Source organism: Hirsutella rhossiliensis (genome assembly GCF_020360975.1).
Source record: "Hirsutella rhossiliensis strain HR02 chromosome Unknown scaffold00005, whole genome shotgun sequence".
NCBI lineage: Eukaryota > Fungi > Ascomycota > Sordariomycetes > Hypocreales > Ophiocordycipitaceae > Hirsutella > Hirsutella rhossiliensis.
Window position 1 is genome coordinate 6,415,427 of NW_025408671.1, and position 20,374 is coordinate 6,435,800.

The following is a 20,374-nucleotide window of genomic DNA, read 5'->3' on the forward strand; positions in this document are numbered from 1 at the left end:
TATAGCTATAAAAGCCTTAATATAAAGTTATATTCTGTGGGTAGGCACCTGCGGCAGCTGCTGCAATGAGACGGTACTAGGGTTAACCTGTGATGTTGTATTCGTCTTGATTCTCTATCTAAGGAGGCAGAGGCCAGCGTGGAGAAAGGGGGCACGCTGCCTCAGCCGCACACGTGACCGTACGGGTCACGTGCCAACCATGGTTGGTCACACCACTAGATAGATACATTCCTACACAGGCAACTCTTCTTTGCTGTGAGAAGCACAGCAACACCTTGAACGGGTCTAAAGGATAGTAGCGTTAAGGCCGTGAAGGAATGTGCCGTGAGGGCGTGTGTCATTATTGCCAAAAGTGGGTCCGACGTCTTGTTCTTAGCTGTAGATATCTGGGAAGAAGTGAAGGGTCTTCCTGATAGGAGCAATCATTTGATCATAGGTATAAGGAGCGGTTAGGAACGTTGTACGTATCCTTCGACTCGAATTGTCAGACTATTGGTATCGATGAAGCGTTCCAGGGCTCGGTTTGGTGATGCTTTCGTCATTGCATCTGCTGGGTTGTCTGCGCCGTTGATCCAACGAATATCTGTTATCTCTCTTCTCGTATGACTGGCGAAGGGCCATGATATCAATCATCAATCGTTTTTCCTTCGTCGTACCGAGCTTGACTAGGCATTCGTAGAGAGAGTACGAATCCGTACAGACGATGAGAGGGATAGGAGGAAGGTTGAGTCGTTCCGTAATTATCTTCATAGTCATCGCAAGGGAGATGCCTATGTCGAATCCGTTGGCCATACCGTAGATCTCTGATGCTAGGACGCTACGGGTAACACGTTTGCACTTTGTTGAACTCCAGTGTACGATGTTACCACTAATCTCGAACTGTTTTTCTTTGTGGTTTGTCTCGTTAACGAGGGCAATGACGAATCCTAGTTGGGAGGATAAGTCCTTGTTGTTTGCGAAAGAACCATCGGTGAAAACCATCAGCTTTGCAGTAGCTAGATCAATTGGTTTGTACGTGAGGCCACGTAGTTGGTGATCCATTTGCCATTGCAGTCGCTTGTTCAAAATTGCGTAATCTTTATCCTCAGGGTCTGTACTTGGGCGGCGACTGAAACATCGAAAGAAGCTTCCGGTTGAGCAATTGAAGCAATGTATGAGGCTCGCGCTCGTTCCTCAACGTAGCGCTGGTGACGATCAATTGCTTTAGGGTCAATGGTGGTCATTTTTGCTGCTTGTCCCTTCTGTTGAAGTAAAAGGGATCCTTTCTTAAGGGGGTTATTATTCAGCAACGTCAGTCTTGCACCATTAAAGTCAACCGTTGTTCCGTATGTGATGTCAGTCTTGGGCTTGGAACGAAATTCTGCCTTTTGTAGCTCTTCTTCTTCACGGGTAGAAAAGTTGTTCGTTCCAAGGATGAGGGTGTCATCAGTTTGCATTCCAACAATACCGAGCGTGTCAGGGCCAGTATTCGAAATCAGTAGGCAGGAGTCATAGGTGGAGGTAGACATATCCAGCTTTTCGAGGTGATGCTGCTGATATGTGCGGAACCAATGGACTCCGGCTTCTGCGATACCGTACAGGGGCTTAATAACACGAATAATTGTTCCGTTAGGGTATTTGCCTTGTAGTTCCGTGGGCAAATACGTAAGAATGGTCCGGAAAGCTTGGTCTGGGATTGCGGGTATGCCTGAGTGATATCACGGAGGGAGAGGGTTATGCCGTAGTTTTGAAGAAGTCCGGGCAATAGCGAGGATGAGTCTCTGGCTAACGCGTTGAATTGTCGGAGATTGCGTCAGGAGGGTGGTCTTCTCAAAGTCGTTATGTCCTTGAATAACAAGTCGAGACTTTTCGTAGGGCTTAGTGTTGATTCCTTTGACTTCACGAACCATTCGAGAGCGAAAGATTCTATAGTTTCCATGACTCATTTGATCGTATCGTTCAAATTGGAATACACCGCGGCCAACGAGGTCAGTAATCTCTTTGTTATCGGATTCTTCGAAGGGGTCACCAGGAGAGGTGATTATGCCATCAGACCGTAGCTTGAGGGAAAGAGCTTGTGCATCTTCCTCCTTGGGTCAAGAAGCTCTGGTCTACGGCTTGGGCCATCATGATCAAATCCTTTGGCTTGTTCTTTGATCCTGGTGGGCGTCCTCTTGCGGGGCGGGGGTTCGGGTCGGGCAGGCAGGTCCGTTAGGGTCTTAACGGGGTCTTGAGCCGGTTGTTCATTAAGATCTGAACGAATGCCTGAGGGGTCTGTGTCGTGTGTAGGGTCGGAAAGAGTGGTATCATCACGCAGATACGGTTGTACAAGGGTCGATCGAAAGACTTGGGGCCGTTGACTGTGTCAATGGTGATGTTATGGGTATCAATCGATGCAATCTTGAAGGGTCCTTGCCAACCGTCTTTCTCTCCAAACGCGAACTTCACTTTGCAGCGGGAGGGATAGCACTTCTGTCGTGCTCGGGCCGTTGCGTGCATGGAGGGCATCCTTAACTCGTCTTTCTGCCGAGAGTTGGCGGAGCATTTTCATCGCTTTCTGCATAGCTTCCGATCTTTTGAGGGTAGAAGCGGAAGGGCGAGTCTGTAGATACGCGAGGGTATGCGCCGAAAACAAGCAACGTAGGCACAAGACCGTCAGGTCCTGCCGTATCATTGATTGCTTTAACAGCCATTTGAAGGACTGTTTCGGCGGAAGTGGTGTGGCCAATCTCAGCATGGAGGATGTTAAAGGCGCGTCGGAGGGTGCGTGATAGCGTTCAATCTTTCCAATGGACCAATGCGTCTCAACAGGTACTTGAGAGCATTTGATTCCCATAATCTTTGCTTCGTTCCGGAATTCGAGAGAAGCAAAGTTAGTTCCTGCATCATGACGGAGGGTATCAGGAGGTCCAAGATACGTGTCGATCCAGAGGGTCCGGAGGGTCTCCATGTATCTTTAGCTGACATTGACGGTAAAAATCTGGCTCCTTGAAAGCAGTAGCTGAGTCCACAACGTGTAGAACAGGGCGTTGTGGTGTTCCTAGGTGCATCACATCAACGATGATTTCGTAGTTGAACTCTTGATCATCGTTAAGGGTGAACTTGAAGCGGCGTGGGGCTTGTGAGTGCATTTGACAGTGGTGACAGAACTTAGAGATAGTCTCTAATGTGTCTATCGAGACGTCACTGTGCCCGGCTTGCTTCAAGAGGTGATGGAGCCTAGGGACTGCTGGGTGTCCAAAGCGTCGGTGAAGTGTACGAATCTCTGTTTCCGTAAGAAACGAGATGGACTCTTCATCTTTCGTAAGGAAGAACCAGGGATGTCCCCATTTGCGTACGACTGGAATGCTTGTAGGGCGATTAGTACAATGATTAGTACAATTGATGGTATCTGTGATGTTGTTGAAATAGATACCAAGCCGGTCCATATCAGCAAGGCAGAGCAAAAGGGAGTTGGGGTTTGAAGGACGTGGAACGTGATCCTTCCGAGGGTGTGTTAAGGGCGACTGTGCCGAGGAGTGGATGGCGTCGCTGTTGCCGAATTTGATGGAGGCCTGGCCGGATGTGGAGCTGTCGAGAGCTACAGAAGGGTCTTCTCGTTGTAGGGCGATGTACTGAGAGTATCCTGCTGTGGAAAATGTTGCTGCACCTGTGTCGATCATGATACCTTGGAATCTATCCCTTGAATAGCGATCTTCAATAATAAATTGCGAGGCTGGAACAACGGTTTGATCCGTCTGATAGACGTCTTCTCCTGTGATCAAATGATTGAATGCCTGTTGACAGAGCATTTGGCTTGCTTGCCATTGTTCCGGGTGATCGTTGGTGCTATTGTCATGTTCTTCCCATGTATCTTCAGTGTCATCAAAGCTGCTCATCTCATGACCTTCGTAGTCTAGAATATAGCCTCCGATGTCCGTGAGTTGTACACCTATGAAGTGACATTGAGTGATATGTTGGTCCTTGGCCTTTGCCGTTCATCCGTAGAGTGTTTAGTTGACCAACAGCCTTCTTGTCCACAAACAAAACACTTCTTCGTCCAGTTTCGGTTACTGTAGCTATGATTGTAGTTACTACGGCTTTGAGGCCGGTAGTTTCCACGGTTGTAGCTTTGTCTGTATCCGCGGCTGGGTCGTTGACCTGAATATCCGTATCTACCTCGAGAGCGGTTGTTATTGTATCGACGGTCGAGGTAGTACTGATGGTGTGGATCGTTATGATCAAATGATCCAGCAAAGTCAAGGGGAAATTGAGAAGTTGTTATGAGGGCAAGATGGGTTTCAACGGATGCACGAAGATCTGCAAGAAGGTGCTCGACGTTATCGGCGGGTTTGAAAAGAGCGTATTGGAGTTCGGGTACTCCACGGCATGCTTTCATAAGCGTTGTACGCAGTTGGAGGTCTCCTGCGTACTCCCTGCCAAGGGCTCGTTGGCAGAGCTGAAGCTTATCAAAGAGGATTTGAAGCACTTCGTGGGGGGTCTTCGAAGCATCTTGGGCACGGATGGAGTTGAAGGTTATTGTTGTCCAGTCAGTATGGTAGTGGACATGGTTGACTTCCGTGTCAAAGTGTTGTTTGAAGATATCATACGCTTGTCGGAACGTCGTAGCCCATGTGATCTTATCAAGATAGAATCTTGGGCTCTTCCATCAAGGATCCGGGGAAAGAGTGCGTGAAATTGTGATGGTTTCACTGGGATATGAGAGCAGTTGCTTAAGAAGAGGCGGAGCTTATCATCAAGGAGATCGTACGGCTCTCCTGTGTAGTTCCGATCTTTGTTCCAGGTCTTCATAAACTTGCTGGATGTCGCTATCGACGATAGCGTTCGGGATGTTATCCGGGGAGTTTCATGTATTCTCCAAAGGTTGCAGGGCCGGATAAGTGTTCGGGGATGGAGTTGGTGACGGTTGACGAGATCGGGGTTCTGGAAGCGGTAGGAAGTCGGATGAATAGTAAGAGAGGTCGGAGCAGGTTTATCTTGGATAGTCGGAGCAGGAGTAGGTGCGTTAGGAGGGCTCGTTAGGGTCTTAATAGGTTGTGGTTCGTTAAGACCTTGATGAGGTGCTGCTAAGGGCGTAACTGATGGTGAAGGAGGTTGAGACGGATGGGGATTAGTGGAAGCATTTGATCCTAGTAATGCTGTCTGCCTCCTGAAGGCAGCAGTCCTCTCATCAAACACCATCTCCGTAAACTCCTGCTCTGGCCAGGTTTGTGGGTTCTCGATAGTTTGTAATATGAGAAATTGTGTTGCGAATTTCCCTTTGTGAACCTGTGTAGATACCTCTTTTCCTTAGTAGTTTCCTGAGGGCTCTCTTGTATTCATTCGGGCGCGGTCCCATGTGTCTTCGGTCCATTCTTCAAAATGCTGTTGGAAGTAACCAAGGAGGTCGTATCCTTGATCACTGCCAGATTGAACGATGAATATGAACTTTGCCACATATGTCGTTACTGCGATCTTGTCCTTTTCGTCGTGTGTGATATCGTTGTCCCAAAGGTCGATATTAATTTGTCGGAATGCGGATGCTTGGATGTCTAGTGCCTGCATCTGGTCGCATATTTCTTCGAGCTGGGCTTCTGGGGACATAGCTCGGGCGGTCGGGGCTATCGTGATCAAATGAATGAGACGATGTGGGGTTCGTATTGGTCTCTTCGTATACGAGTTGTCGCTAATAGGAGGTCGAGCGTCGCGTACTAAGTAGGTCGTTCGCGGCCAGACTGAACTGACGGGGATCTTGCTACTTAACGTCAAGGGTCGAACGTTCTTACTAGTTGTTTGCGATGTGGTCGCCTGTCGATTCCGGTGCTCACGGCTAGGCAAACTAGCGGGCGATCGTAATCAACAGTTGGAAGGACTCTCGCGCGGCTGGGCAAACCAGCGGGAGATTCCTTGTTCTTAGCACAAATAACCTTCTTCTGAGCGCTACCAGGGCCACAGTAAAGTGACGCGGACTATAGCACCTTCGAAGGTTGAGGAATTTGTCTCTTCTACTTAGCTGTCTGTGACGGGCGTGGGCCGGTCACTGATCAGTGTGGGTAGGCACCTGCGGCAGCTGCTGCAATGAGACGGTACTAGGGTTAACCTGTGATGTTGTATTCGTCTTGATTCTCTATCTAAGGAGGCAGAGGCCAGCGTGGAGAAAGGGGGCACGCTGCCCTCAGCCGCACACGTGACCGTACGGGTCACGTGCCAACCATGGTTGGTCACACCACTAGATAGATACATTCCTACATATTCTTTAATATCTATAATATTAAAGTTAACTTATTTATCGTAGCCCTAAATATTAATATTAAGGTAATTAATCTTTATATTAATAATTCTATTATTATAGTTAAAGGCCTCTCCTTTAATATATATAAGTTTATATAAATCTTTCTTATATCTTTATATAAGTCGGTAACGATTAATAACTTTAAGTAAAACGGAATTACCTATCGCGCTATAATTTAAAAGTATATATATATAATATCCCGCGATTTAAATATCTAATACTATTTAGTTACTATAACTTACTATTACTATATATAGGGTCCTTAGATCTTATTATATTATACTAGTTTATAGCCCTTTTATAGATAGTATACCTTGTTTTTTACTTAGTCTTTATTTATTTTATTTAGGTATTCTTCTTTAATTTATTATTAATATAGTTACTTTATATTTTTATTATATAGTATTATATTAAGGCTTAAAAGACTAATTTCTTATAGCTAATTAAAGATTTCTTATTTTATAACGCTATATTATTTATATTATACTACTTTATAGTTAATTATATACTATTCTTTATAATTCTATTTATTTTTATACTAAAAGTTAAGTTTTTATTTAGCGTCTTTTTATTTTTTATATAGTATTTCTATATTAATTCTTCTTTAGTTAAATATAGCTTATAGCCTTTATATATATTACTAATAGTCTTTTAGTATACCGTTATATTATTTATACTATACTTATACTTTTTAATACTTATAAACTCTATAGTTTAGGTATATATATTCGTTATAATCTTCTTTATTATATTTAACTTATTATATAAGTCTTTAAAAGATTAAGGGTTTAAAGACTTTAAAGTAAATAGTATTATACTATTCTTTTATTTTAGCGTATTTATAGATTTTATATATCTTTAAAAGATATCTTATTAATAAACTATAATTATTATAGTATTTAAGTAGTATACTATAATTAGGTTTTAATAATATAACTTAGTCGTTTAGGTAGCGTTAATCGATTTTCTAGTAGTTTAGTTCTATACTTAAGTAAGGTTTTAAAAGTACTTATCTTTTAAACTTAACTAAGAAAGCGTTATATTATACCTTTATCTAAAAGTATATTATATAATCTAGGTAAATATATAATATCTATAAAATATACTTATAGTACTTATAAGTAAGTAGTATTTATAAGTTATCTTTAAATTCTCCTTATAGTTACTATTCTTATTATAGAGCTATAAAGATATTAATTATAGCGATAGCTATAGTATAGTCTCTTTTATATAGTACCGGTTAATACTAAATTAATATAGCTTATTAGTTTTCTATAAGAATTTAAGGTATTTATTAAGTTTTAATTTTAAGTATTTCTTTAAATTCTTTAAAGTATAAAGCGTATTTTCTAATTATAGTATTTTCCCTTAATAGTAAAGGTAGTAGTATAAGTTTATTCTTATCTTTTATTTCTTTAAGTATTTCTTATTCTTTAAAGCCTATATCGTTAATACTTTATTATTCCTCCTTAGGTTATTATTTAAGTTTTATAAGTATAAGGGCTATATTTATATCTTTTTTATTATATTATTTATAGACTACTTATTATTATTATTAATTTTTATTTTATATATCTTCCTAAAATTAGTTACTATTCTTCTTAATTTAGTTTTAAGAGACTCCTTTAAGATAAGGGTATTTTAGTTTTATAAATTTAACTTATTTCTTTATTTTAAGATCCCTTTATTATATTATTATAAGGGTTTTACTTAGTAGCTTTAAGAACTATTTAGTACTATTCTTATTGCTTAGGTATACTATATATTTATTATTATAGTATATAGTCTAGCTAAGGAGTTTATACTTTAGTTCCTATCTATTAATAGCGTTTAAGTATTTCTTACCTTTTAAGGCTAATACTTAGTAAGTTTTTTTTATCCTTATAAGGTTATTTATATTTCTTAAAGTAATATCTAAGTTTCCTTTAGTTAAAATACTTTCCTTTACTTTTTTATATTATACTTAAATCTATTAGTCTAGGATTTATTATATATACCTAGGCTATTTATATCTCGCGCTTTTTCTTATAGTTAGCGTATTAGATAACGTTATTTCTATAAAAAGGGTTTTAGTTTCCTCTTCCTTATTTCTTTTCTTAGCGTTATATATACTATCTATTATTAATTTATACTACTATAGTAATATAGTCTAAGAGGTTATTAAGTCGATTTTCCTTATAAAGCTCGTCCTTAACTTTTTCTTTAAGCTTATTATAAAATCGTAATATAAGAGGTTTATCGTCTTAATTAAGCTTTAAGGTAACTTAATAAAACTTTATAGTATAATCTAATACTAAGATCCTTTATTAAAGTTCTTAAAGTTTTTATTTAGCTTTTTATTCCTTATTAGTTATTTTAAATACCTTTATAATAGCTTCTTTAAATTCTTAGAAACTAATAAAGACTTTATTTATTTTATTATCTTATCGCGCTAGTTAGTTATCGAGAAAGTCCCTTATAATAAGTCTAAACTAAGCGATTACTATTCTAGATAAATAATTTCCTATATAAAGTACTTTTTTAACTAGGTCTAAGAGTTTAGTAAGGTAAAATTAATAGTAGGCCTTAAGTTAAGTAAGAAAGTCTTAAAGCGTATTATAAGTACTATTAAATAGTCTTAGGTATTTTAGTTTAACTACTTCTTTAAGGTCTTTAACTTATTTATTACCTCCTTTATTCCTAAGTAACTATACCTTATATTAAAGGGTAATAATCTTATATATTATATCCTAAGGTAATATAATAGCTCTAGAGTTAGTTAATCTAGCTTACTATATAAGTATATTAATAGTTATAATATTACTTTAAGTAACGTAGTATTATACTAAATAAGAGCTTTTAATATATAACGACCGGTATTATTCTTAAGGGATAAACCTATTAAGGGGTTTATATTAGTAGATATAATAGGGCGTAGTTTAAGTAATAATAAGTATATTACGTTAGTAATAAGTTAAAAGTTATAAACTATAAACTATAACTAAGTAATTAAGTAATTAAAATTAAAGATAAGATTATAATAGAGATCGTAATAATTATATTAAAAGCTATCGAGCTATTTATTTAAAGGAGTAAAAGTAAGTAGCTATATATACCTATTAAGACTATTCTTAGATTATAAGCCTAGCTATAATCCCTAACATTAGATTATATAAAGTATAGTAATCTTATTAGTCTTAAATTACTTAGATCTCTATAATCCCCTTAATTATATATCTATTAAATAGTTATACTAACTATTTATCTATTAAACTATATTATATACTTAATATAGTCGACCGTTAGCGGCTTAGTAGCTATAGTTATAATATTATAACTATAAGCTCTTAGTTATAAAGACTTAAAGGTTTATACCTTAGGGCTATAGCGATTACCTTAAGTCCTACTATATAGATATTTTACTTATTACTAGAGCTAAGGGTAATAAAGTAGCTTACTAGTACCTTATTTATATTATTATAAGAAGTATCTTAAATAACGCCTCTTAACCTAACCTTACCTTTTCTTTATAAGCTAGACATTGCGATAGTAATATCCTCTAAGTTATCTAACTTTAATACCTTTACTTAGTCTACTATATATATTACTTATATTCGTTCGTCTTATAGCGCTAGTATAAACTTATAAATAACTTCTAGGCGCTTAATATTTAGTTTTCTTATTACTAAAGTAAGCTTTTATATTAGTAATATATACCTTTTACTTAGCTTAAGCCTTAACGATATTATAGGATATATCTTTAAGAGCGTTTATATCCTTATTTAGAATTTTACTACCGCTTAAGTATACCGTTCTTAGAACGATTATATACTAGTCTTAGCCTTAGCTACTACCGTTACTACTATATAAAAGCCTCCTATAATAGCCTAGGCTTTAATTTACTAGGCCCTATTAATTTACACTGCTTCTTTTACCCTATATATATATAACTATATATTTAAGGCATAGTCTATAGCTAGCGCTACTATTACTATAAATAGTTACCTCGCTATTTATAGTAAGGCTATCTTTAGTCGTTTTAAGTATATAGCTACGGCTAGACCCTTAGCGGCTACTCTAGTAATATACTCTTTAAAGTAAAGTGCTTTATCTATAATAACTCTTAATAGCTTTTATCGCGAAGCGTGGCCTGATTTCGTAGTTCTCGGAGATATCCCTTGGTATAAGGGACCTAGGAAGCTAAAAAACAGGTTTTAAGGAAGGAGCTAAAAGGAGGTATAGAGAGGAGGGTAGGGGCAAGAGGGGAAGCAGAAGTAGCGATAGCTTCCTATAGAGGTAGCGAGAGATAAGACGGATGTGCCGGCAACGGCTAGAAAGGAGGAAAAAAAAAACCGGCAAAAAGCTCGGTAGTCGAAAGGATATTAGTAGCTTCTTTAAGTAGGATCTTCTTTGTCAATTAAGATGCTAGATAGGTATAAAGAGGGGCGTTAGATAGAGGAAAGAAGGACAATAAAGGCAATACAACAATCACTCCCCTGCCGCAATTGCTGCTCCTATAAGAATTAAATCTCTCTGCCCTGCCTATCCGACCCCTTACTTTTAATTTTACCTTCGTGCATTTTTATACACTTCTCGCATCTCTCTTCGCGAGAGTTATAAGCCTAGGAGGAATAGAATTCCTATACCTTCCGGCTACTATAAAAGGCACCTTTCTTATATCCCTCGTAGCTTCCTTTTACCCCTCTTATTAGAAAAGCCGATTTTTACCTAACTTTTCTGCCCCCTCTCTTCCGCAACGATAACGAAAACCGACTCCTCTGCCGTCCCTATAGTCCGTAGGACGATTGTTATAGAGCCCTAAGATTAGGATAAGTAGGTAAAGGAGCTATGGGCTCGTATAAATAGAACTATCTATAATTTGGTCTTCTCTAATAAGCAGGACCCTCTCGAGCCCCCTCTTCGTCCTAGGGCAACGGACTTTATAGAGGGAGCTACCCTCTTCTCTAAGCTAACCTCCGTATAGCAGAGAGCTTTTTCTGCTGCCTTAGGTGACTACGAGAGTTACTATAAGGAATACCTTTACGAGACGAAGCTACTAACTGCCGCACGCACGGCAATAACGGAATCTATTAGTGCCGCAAAGCTAATTACTCTTCGAGAGGAAGAGACTCCTAGGTAATAGCTTTTAAAGCTCGAGACCTCGACAGCTCCCTCGAGGGGCTATATAACTAACCGTATTAGGAAGACCTATACGGTATACCTAGGAGCCTTTTCTGCTAGGAACCTACTAGCTTCTTCGTAGCTAGCTAAGTAGGAAGAAATCCTCGAGGAAGCTAACTAATACTTCCTTATAGAAGCTCTTTCCGGCTAGTAGCTACGGGATATATCTCTACTAATAAAGCCTATTAGTAACGGTTACTCGACTATCTTTCGAGAGGCTAGCTAGGAACTAGACGAAGAGGCTGCTAGAGTATAATAGTAAGCAGTCTTATTCCTTCGTGGCTAGCACTCGACCTAGACGGCTCGACCTGCTGCCCCTGCAGCTGCTGCAGCCCCTGTTGCTGTGGCTCCCGCTGCTGCTGCTGCGGCTGTTGCTCCTTCGGCTCCTCCTCCCTCGAGAGCCTTAACGCCGTCGTTAACTACAGCTGTGGCCCCGGCCCCGGCTCCGTATCTTGCTCCGGGCCCGGCCCCGGCACCGGTCCCGTCAGTCAGACCGACCCGACTAGTCCCCTAATAGACCTTTCAGTCCGTTAGTCGAAAAATTAGGGAACTAGTCGAAATCGAACCTCTTCGTTAAAATTAGCAATAAGGGGTAAAAAGGGGAGGTTTTTAAGCAGACCTTCTAGATCGGGACGAGGATTCCTCGAAGAAACGAAAGACTAAGCGAAATAGCTGCCTAGCCTATAAATCCCTAGGCTATCGATTATTATAATGCTAGTAGGTCTTCGAGGAAAACCGACCTAAAGGATTTAACCCTTTAAAGAGGCTATAAGAAACGATATAATAGTCTCTTAAGGAGGACCCCTCGCTATAGAAGAAGATAGACGAGATTCGGGTTGCTAAGAAATAGTAACTAACGCCGCTGCCCTTATTCGAGCCGTAAATTCAAGGAAAAATCGTTAGTATAGCAAATCCGGCATTCGTCTTCCCTACGGATTAGCAAAACCAACCGTTAGAGCCCTTTAATTATCCCCTACGAAAATTAGCTATCCTTAACTCTAGTACTTCCCTCGATATCTATAATACACTCTTACGATTCCGGTCCTTTAAGAAGGCACGGAGGGAATACCTTATTGCCGGGGAATTAACCGTACGGATAGAGGGATATAGAAGGGTGAATTTCACGATAAAATTACCTAACGGATCTATATAAATTCTTCGACGAAAAAGGGTAGCTTTTTGCCCTCGATTTTTAACGAGCCTAATTTCCTTCCGCCTTCTTTAAGAGGAAGGAATCTTCTAGGATACGACGTCTAAGCCTATAAGGCTAGTCTAGAAGAATCAGACTATTAGGCTTATCGAGGAGAAATTCGGTTAATTTATTCTCGAATTCCGACCTATCCTTAGAAAGGAATCTCTCGAGAAGTTAGCTTTCCCTACTAAGAGGGCAGGTTTAAAGGACCCTCTTCTAGCAGCCTAAGGAGACGGTCTTCTTTAGCACGCACGACTTAGTTACCCGGGCCCCCTAGCTTTATATAAGCTAGGCCAATAACAGGGCGTACGAATAAGGGGCCTAAAGACCGTCGAATGCGAATACTATGGCTAAGGGAAGACTAGGAGACGAATTTCTAGACGGACCCTAATACGGCCGGACCAGCCGTATAAGGAAATTTAGGTCGACTAGACCGACGTCTCTAGGGATTAGGAAAGCTTCGTTAGGGTAATGTTTTTTATAGACGCCTTTTTAGGGATGGTTTTCCCTTATTTCTTATAGACCTACCTAAGTAAGTATAACTAGTCTGCCCTCCGGGACTTCGTTAACTAGATAAAATCCTACTTTAGCTATAAGGTAAAGAAGATATAGTTTAACGGAGAGCTATTTACGAAGGATATCTTAAATTAGCTTCGAAAAAGGGGTATTTTACCCCTCCTATTAGCACCGAATACCTAGGCCTAGAACGGAGGGGCAGAAAGATTAGGGGGTGCTATAATAGAAAGGGCCCGATGATAAGACTTACTATAAAGCTTCTATACGACCTTTAGAGGAAGTTATTAAGACCGCCTATTACCTTCGGAACCGGACCCTAAGGGACCCTAGGGACTAAGGACTATAGGACCTAGAGACCCTTTTAAGACCTAAGGAATAGACTAGAAATCCCCCTCGAGCTCTTTACGAAGAAGAGGGCCTCGCTAGCCACCTTCGCCTATAGCTATAAGGTATACGCTATAACTACCGATGCATAGCTAAAAGGAAGAAGAAAAGAAAGCTTAATCTAGAGCCTTTATTAGTTACCTCGTTAGGTATAATTTACGAATATCTTCCGGATCTAGATTCCTCTTCTACGAAAGGTTATTTCGACTAAGGATATGATTTTCGACGAATCTAGCTTTTTCGACGGAAAGAGGGATTAATAGCCCCTCTTACTCTCTTAACGTTAGCTAATTTAAAAGATTTAAATCCCCCCTTCCTAATAGTCTTAAGAAGAGGTCCTAGACGAAGAAACGGAAGAAGAAACCGACGTCGAAGTAGTCGAGGATAACGCCGACTTCGAAGAGGAAGCTGCTAGATTAGATAATCTAGACGAAGAAGGAAACTATAGGAAAGCGATAGAGCTAGAATACGCCTACCTCCCTATGCCTCTTCTTACGGAATAAGAAGAAGATCTAGAAGTAGCTTTTTTAGTTAGTCTTCCCGTCTCGGCCCCTAAGGGGGTAGGAAAGGCACCTCTCTCGAAGGATTACCCGGCTGCCTTTTTGTCCCTGCTTCGAGAAGCAAAGGAAGGTATAGGGCCCGATACGAAAGAAGACTAACCTTTCCCCTATTTCGATCGTTTTTCCGACTTCTACCTAACGCTAATAAAAGACGGTTCCCACGGAGCGTTTATAGCAGGCCGGCTCTTTAAGCCATAGTTATTAGCAAGGAAGGTATATAAAAGAGACCTCCCGGACCTACTAGCAAACTAAAAGCAGCTAGAAAAACACCCCTTTAGAGACTAGTTTTTCTAGGCCTAGAAAGACTACCTAGCCTTACACGAGGAGATAGGGTCTTTCGAAGAGGTCCTTAAGGAAAAGGTAAGAGGAAAATAGGTCCTTAGCTATAAGTAGGTCTTTATTTATAAGACTAATAAACACAGCTTCCTTTAAAAGTATAAAGCCCGGCTAGTTATCTATAGGAATTAATAGGAAAAGGGGGATTTACCTACTAGGGCAACTACCCTAGCAGGGATGTCTTTTTAGACCCTTATAGCAATAGTAGCAGAATTCGACCTCGAGCTCGATTAGATAGATATAGTTAACGCCTTCGTTAACTGCCCTCTTAAGGAAGAAGAAGTTATCTATATACGACTTCCTCCTAGTTTCTAATAACTAGGAAAGGTTCTACGGCTTAGGAAAGCTCTATACGGACTACGAAGATTACCCCTTCTTTAGCAATAGCATTTAATAGGTTCCCTCGAAGCCCTAGGCTTTACGAAAGTCCCTTAGGAACCGTGTATAATATAGAAGGGTAAAATCACGGTCTTCTTCTACGTCGACGATATTATCTAGGCCTACCTAAAAGAGGAAGAGGCTACTACTAGGGAGGCTATACGAGGCCTATAATAAAGGTATAAGATAACTAGGCTAGGGGAGCTAAAGTGGTTCCTAGGGATATAAATCCTTTAGAATAGGTCCTAACGGACTATCTAGCTTACCTAAGACGCCTATATTAATAAGGTCGCTTATAAATTCCTCCTTAATTCCCTTGATAAGAAGCTTCCCCCTACGCCTATATTAGATAAAGAGCTTTTACCTAATCCGTCCTTTTAAGCTAGGGAGCAAGAGAAACACTAATATTAATAGAAGGTAGGCTCCCTGCTTTTTTTAGCTATTTCTACTAGACTAGATATCTCTTTTACGGTCTCCCGGCTAGCTAGGTATAACTAGAATCCTAGCCCTAGGCATTAAGAAGTAGTAGATAGAGCTATCCTTTATCTCTATTTAACGAGATTATATAGTCTACGCCTAGGAGGGCAGGGAAGGAAATAAGCTGCCGAAATCTTCCTTTATTCGAGCGATTCGTCCTTTACGGATAATTCCTTAGATAGAAAGAGCTTATAAGGGTATATTATATCCCTTTTTAAAGGAACCATTGCTTAGAGAGCTTCGAAGCAAGCTACCGTTACGACTTCTAGTATAGAGGCAGAGCTACTAGCTCTCTTAGAAGCGTTAAAAGAAGCGATTTTCCTTAGCCGGCTACTAATATCTCTACGACTATAAATTCCGACCCTATTAGCTATAGAATGCGATAATACGTAGACTATACGAATTCTTACGGAAAATAGTAAGTTATCGACCCGGCTACGGTATATCGATATTTACTAGTATTAGTTACGCTAAGAGGTCTAAAGGGGACTTATTTCCGTCCGTTAGGTTCTAACGGCATTAATAAAAGCCGACGGTCTAATAAAGCCCCTGCTAAAGTAGAAGCTAGCTGTCTTTTTATAGTAAATTAGGCTAGAAGACGTTCGAGAGAAGCTATCCTTAGAAGCCCGCCTTAAACCTCCTCTATACGCTTACCGGCCTAGGTATTTAGCTTTACCCTTTCTATAAGGGCAGGCTATAGCTAAGGGGGTATGTCGCGAAGCGAGGCCTGATTTCGTAGTTCTCGGAGATATCCCTTAGTATAAGGGACCTAGGAAGCTAAAAAATAGGTTTTAAGGAAGGAGCTAAAAGGAGGTGCAGAGAGGAGGGTGGGGGCAAGAGGGGAAGTAGAAGTAGCGATAGCTTCCTATAGAGGTAGCGAGAGATAAGACGGATATACCGGCAACGGCTAGAAAGGAGGGGAAAAACTAGTAAAAAGCTCGGTAGTTAAAAGGATATTAGTAGCTTCTTTAAGTAGGATCTTCTTTATTAATTAAGATGCTAGATAGGTATAAAGAGGGGCGTTAGATAGAGGAAAGAAGGAGAATTAAGGCAATATAATAATTACTCCCCTACCTTTATTACTGCCCTAGTAAGAATTAAATCTCTCTGCCCTACCTATCCGACCCCTTACTTTTAATTTTACCTTCGTGCATTTTTATATACTTCTCGTATCTCTCTTCGCGAGAGCTTTATATTACTTTTTAGCTTAATATTATTTCCTTTAATAATAAGAGGTAGGTCGCTATCGCGCTCTACGATATATATAAAGTAGATAATAGATATCTTCTTTACTTTAAATATAGCGCTACTGATGGTAGGCACCTATGTGCCTACAGATACGCATGCGCACAAGCTGTAGGCTGAGTCACAGTCACGACAGGTAGGGTAACCGGTGATGACTTCAATTGTAACTAACTAGGAAGAGGAAGCTATTCACAAGAAACGGAATGTGCACTGGTAATGGGGGCATGCAGCCGGGGCTGCGTGCCTGATCGCGGGTAGGGTGTCACGTGGAGTCGTGCATGAACCGTGATGGTATCCCGATTGCACGGGTTACTCAGCAGGTTAGTATTCCAACACAGGCAGTCTTTTCTTTCGTGATGGAATCCGAAGACTGCCGTGCCTGCCCTTCATTCCGGTCTCAATGAAGGGAGGCTCGTCATCATGGAGTCGTTTGTCGTTAGGTGGTGTCTGCGGTCACGGGTCGTTGTACATATCCTTCCACTCGAATCGTCAGCCTGTTCGTCTCAATCAACCGTTCCAAAGCACGGTTGGGTGCTGCTTTGGTCATCGCATCAGCCGGGTTGTCATCCCCATTGATCCAACGGATCTCGCCATCTCGCGCTGCTCGTAGGACTGCCTTAGCGCCATGATATCAATCCGATCTCGAGGCTAGCACGCTCCGGGTCACTCGCTTGCTCTTCGTAGATGACCAGTGCAGGACATTGCCTCTGATCGTGAAATCAGCAGGGCTCTGTTCCTCGTTGGCGAGCACAATAACAAAGCCCAGTTGTGAGCTTAGGTCTTTGTTGTTCGCGAACGAACCGTCCGTGAATACCATTAGCTTCGCAGTCGAAAGGCCAAGGGAACATAGCGAGTCCTCGTTGCAGGTTGTCGGTCTGCCATTGTATCCGCTTGTTCAGGGTCTTGTAGTCCGGGGCTTCCGGCTGCTGCACTTGTGCTGCGACTGAGTAGTCGAACGTGGCCTCGGGCTGGCAGATTGATGCGATATATGCTCGCGCGCGCGCTGTTGGGCGTATTGCTGGGCGCGATCCGTGGAGGAGAGAAAGATGGTGGCTAACTTCTGGCCTTGGCCTTCTGCTGGATGATAAGGTCGTCTTTTCGGCTAGAAGTGTGCAACCATTAAACTCGAGGGGAGTCGCGGCCGATAGCTGGCTCCTTGGTTTCGAGCGGAGCTTAGCCTTCTGGATCTCTCTTTCTTCTGCGGCCGCGAACTCAGGGGAGGCGAGGAGGAGGGTGTCATCCGTCTGCATAGCGACCATGCCGAAGCCGGCGGCTTGATCATTGGAGATCAACAAGCAGGGGTCAAAGGTGGAATGTGTCATACCGAGGCGCTCACGATGATGCCTATAATATGTCACGAACCAATGGAGACCTGACTCTGCTATGCCATACAGGAAGGATGACATGGATGATGGTGTCTGGGGATAGCGGGCACTAATTCCGCTGGGAGGCGTGCGAGTATCGTACGATTCAGGGGTTTTGACTGAATATATGCTTGTGTGATATCACGCAGGAAGACGGAGGCTTCACCTGCGAGGAGGGGCAATGAGAGAGTAGCCGCTGTGCTGCCCGTTGCACGGTCGGCGACTGGGTAAGGATATTCTTTATCACGATCGTTATAGCCTTGAATGACGAGACGGGATTTCTCGTAGGGCCTTGTGGTTGGTCCGAGTCCTTTAACTTCGCGGACCATGCGTGCTTTAAAGAGTCTTTGGCCTTGTGGGCCACGGGGTCGAAACGAATGAACTCAAACAAACCCTGTGCGATTAGGTTGTTAATCTCTTGGGTATCGGACTGTTCAAAGGGGGCACCTGGTGTGGTGATGTGCCTTCGCGGCGCAATTGAACAGCGTGATCATAGTGATTAACTTCTTCTTGACAGGTTGGCTACGCCGGTCTTGGGCTTGTTCTTGAGCCTTTGGGCGTCCTCGTCGGCGTTGTTCAGGTAGGAGCACAGGGGCATCATCTTGATCGGGGTTAGGTGCATTGGGGTCGACTCGTCGGGGACGGCTGCGAGTCGTCGTGGGGTTGTGATGAGGGGCCTGAGGATCACGGTGGTATTTCTTGACCGCTGTGATCCTGAAGTTGCGGGGCCATTGACATGATTGATTGTTATTTCGTGGCCGTTATTGCCGATAACGATCCACGGGCCGGTCCAGCCGTCAGCCCTCTCCACACGAGGACCTCGCTCTGCAGGGAAGCTCTGCAGCGCGCTCACATTTGGTCCATTCCTCGTGTTGAGGGCATCTCTAACCTGACGGGCAGCGGCAGCACGGTGCAGGGCTGCCATGGCTTTCCGAATAGCCTCTGCGCGCTTGATCATAGGGGGAGAGGGCGGTGAATCGTGGTTGATTCGTGGGTATGCGCCGAAGACGAGGAGGGTAGGGACAAGGCCATCCGGGCCGGCTGTGTCATTGACTGCCTTTACAGCCATTTGGAGGAGGGCATCTGGGCTTCTCGACTCACCCAACTCTGCTTGGAGGATATCGTAGGCGCGGCGGAGGGGGCCGTGTGCCTTTTCTACCTTTCCAATCGAGTTGGGCTTCGATAGGCACCTGCCTGCAAGTGATACCCATCAGCGATGCCTCTTTTGGAACTCCTCTGCTGCAAAGTTAGTGCCGGCATCGTGGCGCATAAAGTCCGGGGGGCCTTGGTAGGTGTCTATCCACAGCATCCGTAGCGTTTCCCAGGTGTCTCGGGCGGTCATCGAGGGAGGAACCTGGCGCCTTGGAACGCTGTGGCTTCGTCGATCACGTGTAGCACAGGCTTTCCGCCTATTTGGACTACATCCGCGGTTATCTCGAAATTGAACTCGCGGTCGTCTCTAAGGGTAAACCTGAAGCGTTGGGGAGGTGCCGTTGATTTGACAGTGGTGGCACATCCTCGTGATCTCACGGATTGACTGCTCATCAATATCATCATGCCCGGCACATCTAAGCAGTCGGTGGAGTCTAGCTGTGGCCGGGTGACCGAATCGTCGGTGAAGTCGTCGCAATTCGCGTTCGGTCAGGAATACTCGCAGTCTCTTCTTTACCTAGATGGAACCATGCGTGGCCCCATTTACGTACTGCGGGAACGCGAATGTCATCGCGGACGACTTCGTTGGTCTGATTGTTGAAACAAGCTCAGCCGGTCCATATCGGCTAGGGAGAGGAGGAACGGGTCTTAGTGGGAAGAACGTGGAAATCAACGGGCCCGAATGCCGTGCGAATCGCGGTCGCACCGACAGACACAATCCGGGGTCCATCTCCAAAGGAGATGCCTGTCTGGCCTGCGCGGGTGGTATCGAGGGTAGCGCAGTGGTCTTCGCGCTGCCAGGCATGGAATTGGTCTAGGCCAGCGGTTGACACGTGGAAGCACCTGTGTCGAGCATGATGCCCTGATAACGCGTTGTGTAACGGTCATCGACAAGGAATTGTTGTGCCGGGGCCTTTTGAGGAGCGCTATAGGCATCTTCCTTAGTCAGACGGTGTAGAACAGCGTAATTTGCGAGGAATGATTGCGTGAAGAACAGCGAGCCAATCGCTGGGTCTTCATCGTCAATTTCATCGGCAGTATCATAGTCAGGGACAGGGGTCTCGTCAAGTTCATGGCCTTCGAATTCGGCGAGGAACATGGCGAAGTCCGGGTCGTGTCGGAGGCATTGTGGGCATTAAGGAAATACATCCGTGATTGTTTCCGTTCTTCTATGGTATGCTTGGTAGACCAACAGCCAGCTTTGCTGCAGATGAAGCACGCCTTCTTTCTCTGCGGCTGTCGTTTGGGGTTCGCGCTGTTATTGTTGCTGAAGGGGGGTCTATTCTGTTGATACTTGCGGTCGGTATACCATTGGGTGCTACCGTTGTCCGTGATCGCAAGTTCAATAGAGGCGCGGAGG

The 20,374-nt window shown here is 42.8% G+C and overlaps 2 protein-coding genes across 2 annotated transcripts; both read right to left on the reverse strand.

Moving 5' to 3' along the window:
* Window positions 1-5,268: 5,268 nt before the first annotated feature.
* Window positions 5,269-5,562, reverse strand: HRG_06257 (uncharacterized protein; the record flags this gene model as incomplete). The annotated part of the gene is made up of 1 exon (XM_044864728.1): window positions 5,269-5,562. One exon carries the CDS (start codon window positions 5,560-5,562, stop codon window positions 5,269-5,271), a length of 294 nt encoding a protein of 97 aa, XP_044721260.1.
* Window positions 5,563-18,361: 12,799 nt separating this feature from the next.
* HRG_06258 (uncharacterized protein) lies at window positions 18,362-20,113 on the reverse strand (the record flags this gene model as incomplete). Its single annotated transcript, XM_044864729.1, has 6 exons — window positions 18,362-19,056; window positions 19,217-19,232; window positions 19,285-19,333; window positions 19,401-19,452; window positions 19,532-19,564; window positions 19,858-20,113. The coding sequence occupies 6 exons, from the start codon at window positions 20,111-20,113 to the stop codon at window positions 18,362-18,364; spliced, it is 1,101 nt and encodes a 366-aa protein (XP_044721261.1).
* Between the last annotated feature and the right edge of the window lie 261 nt (window positions 20,114-20,374).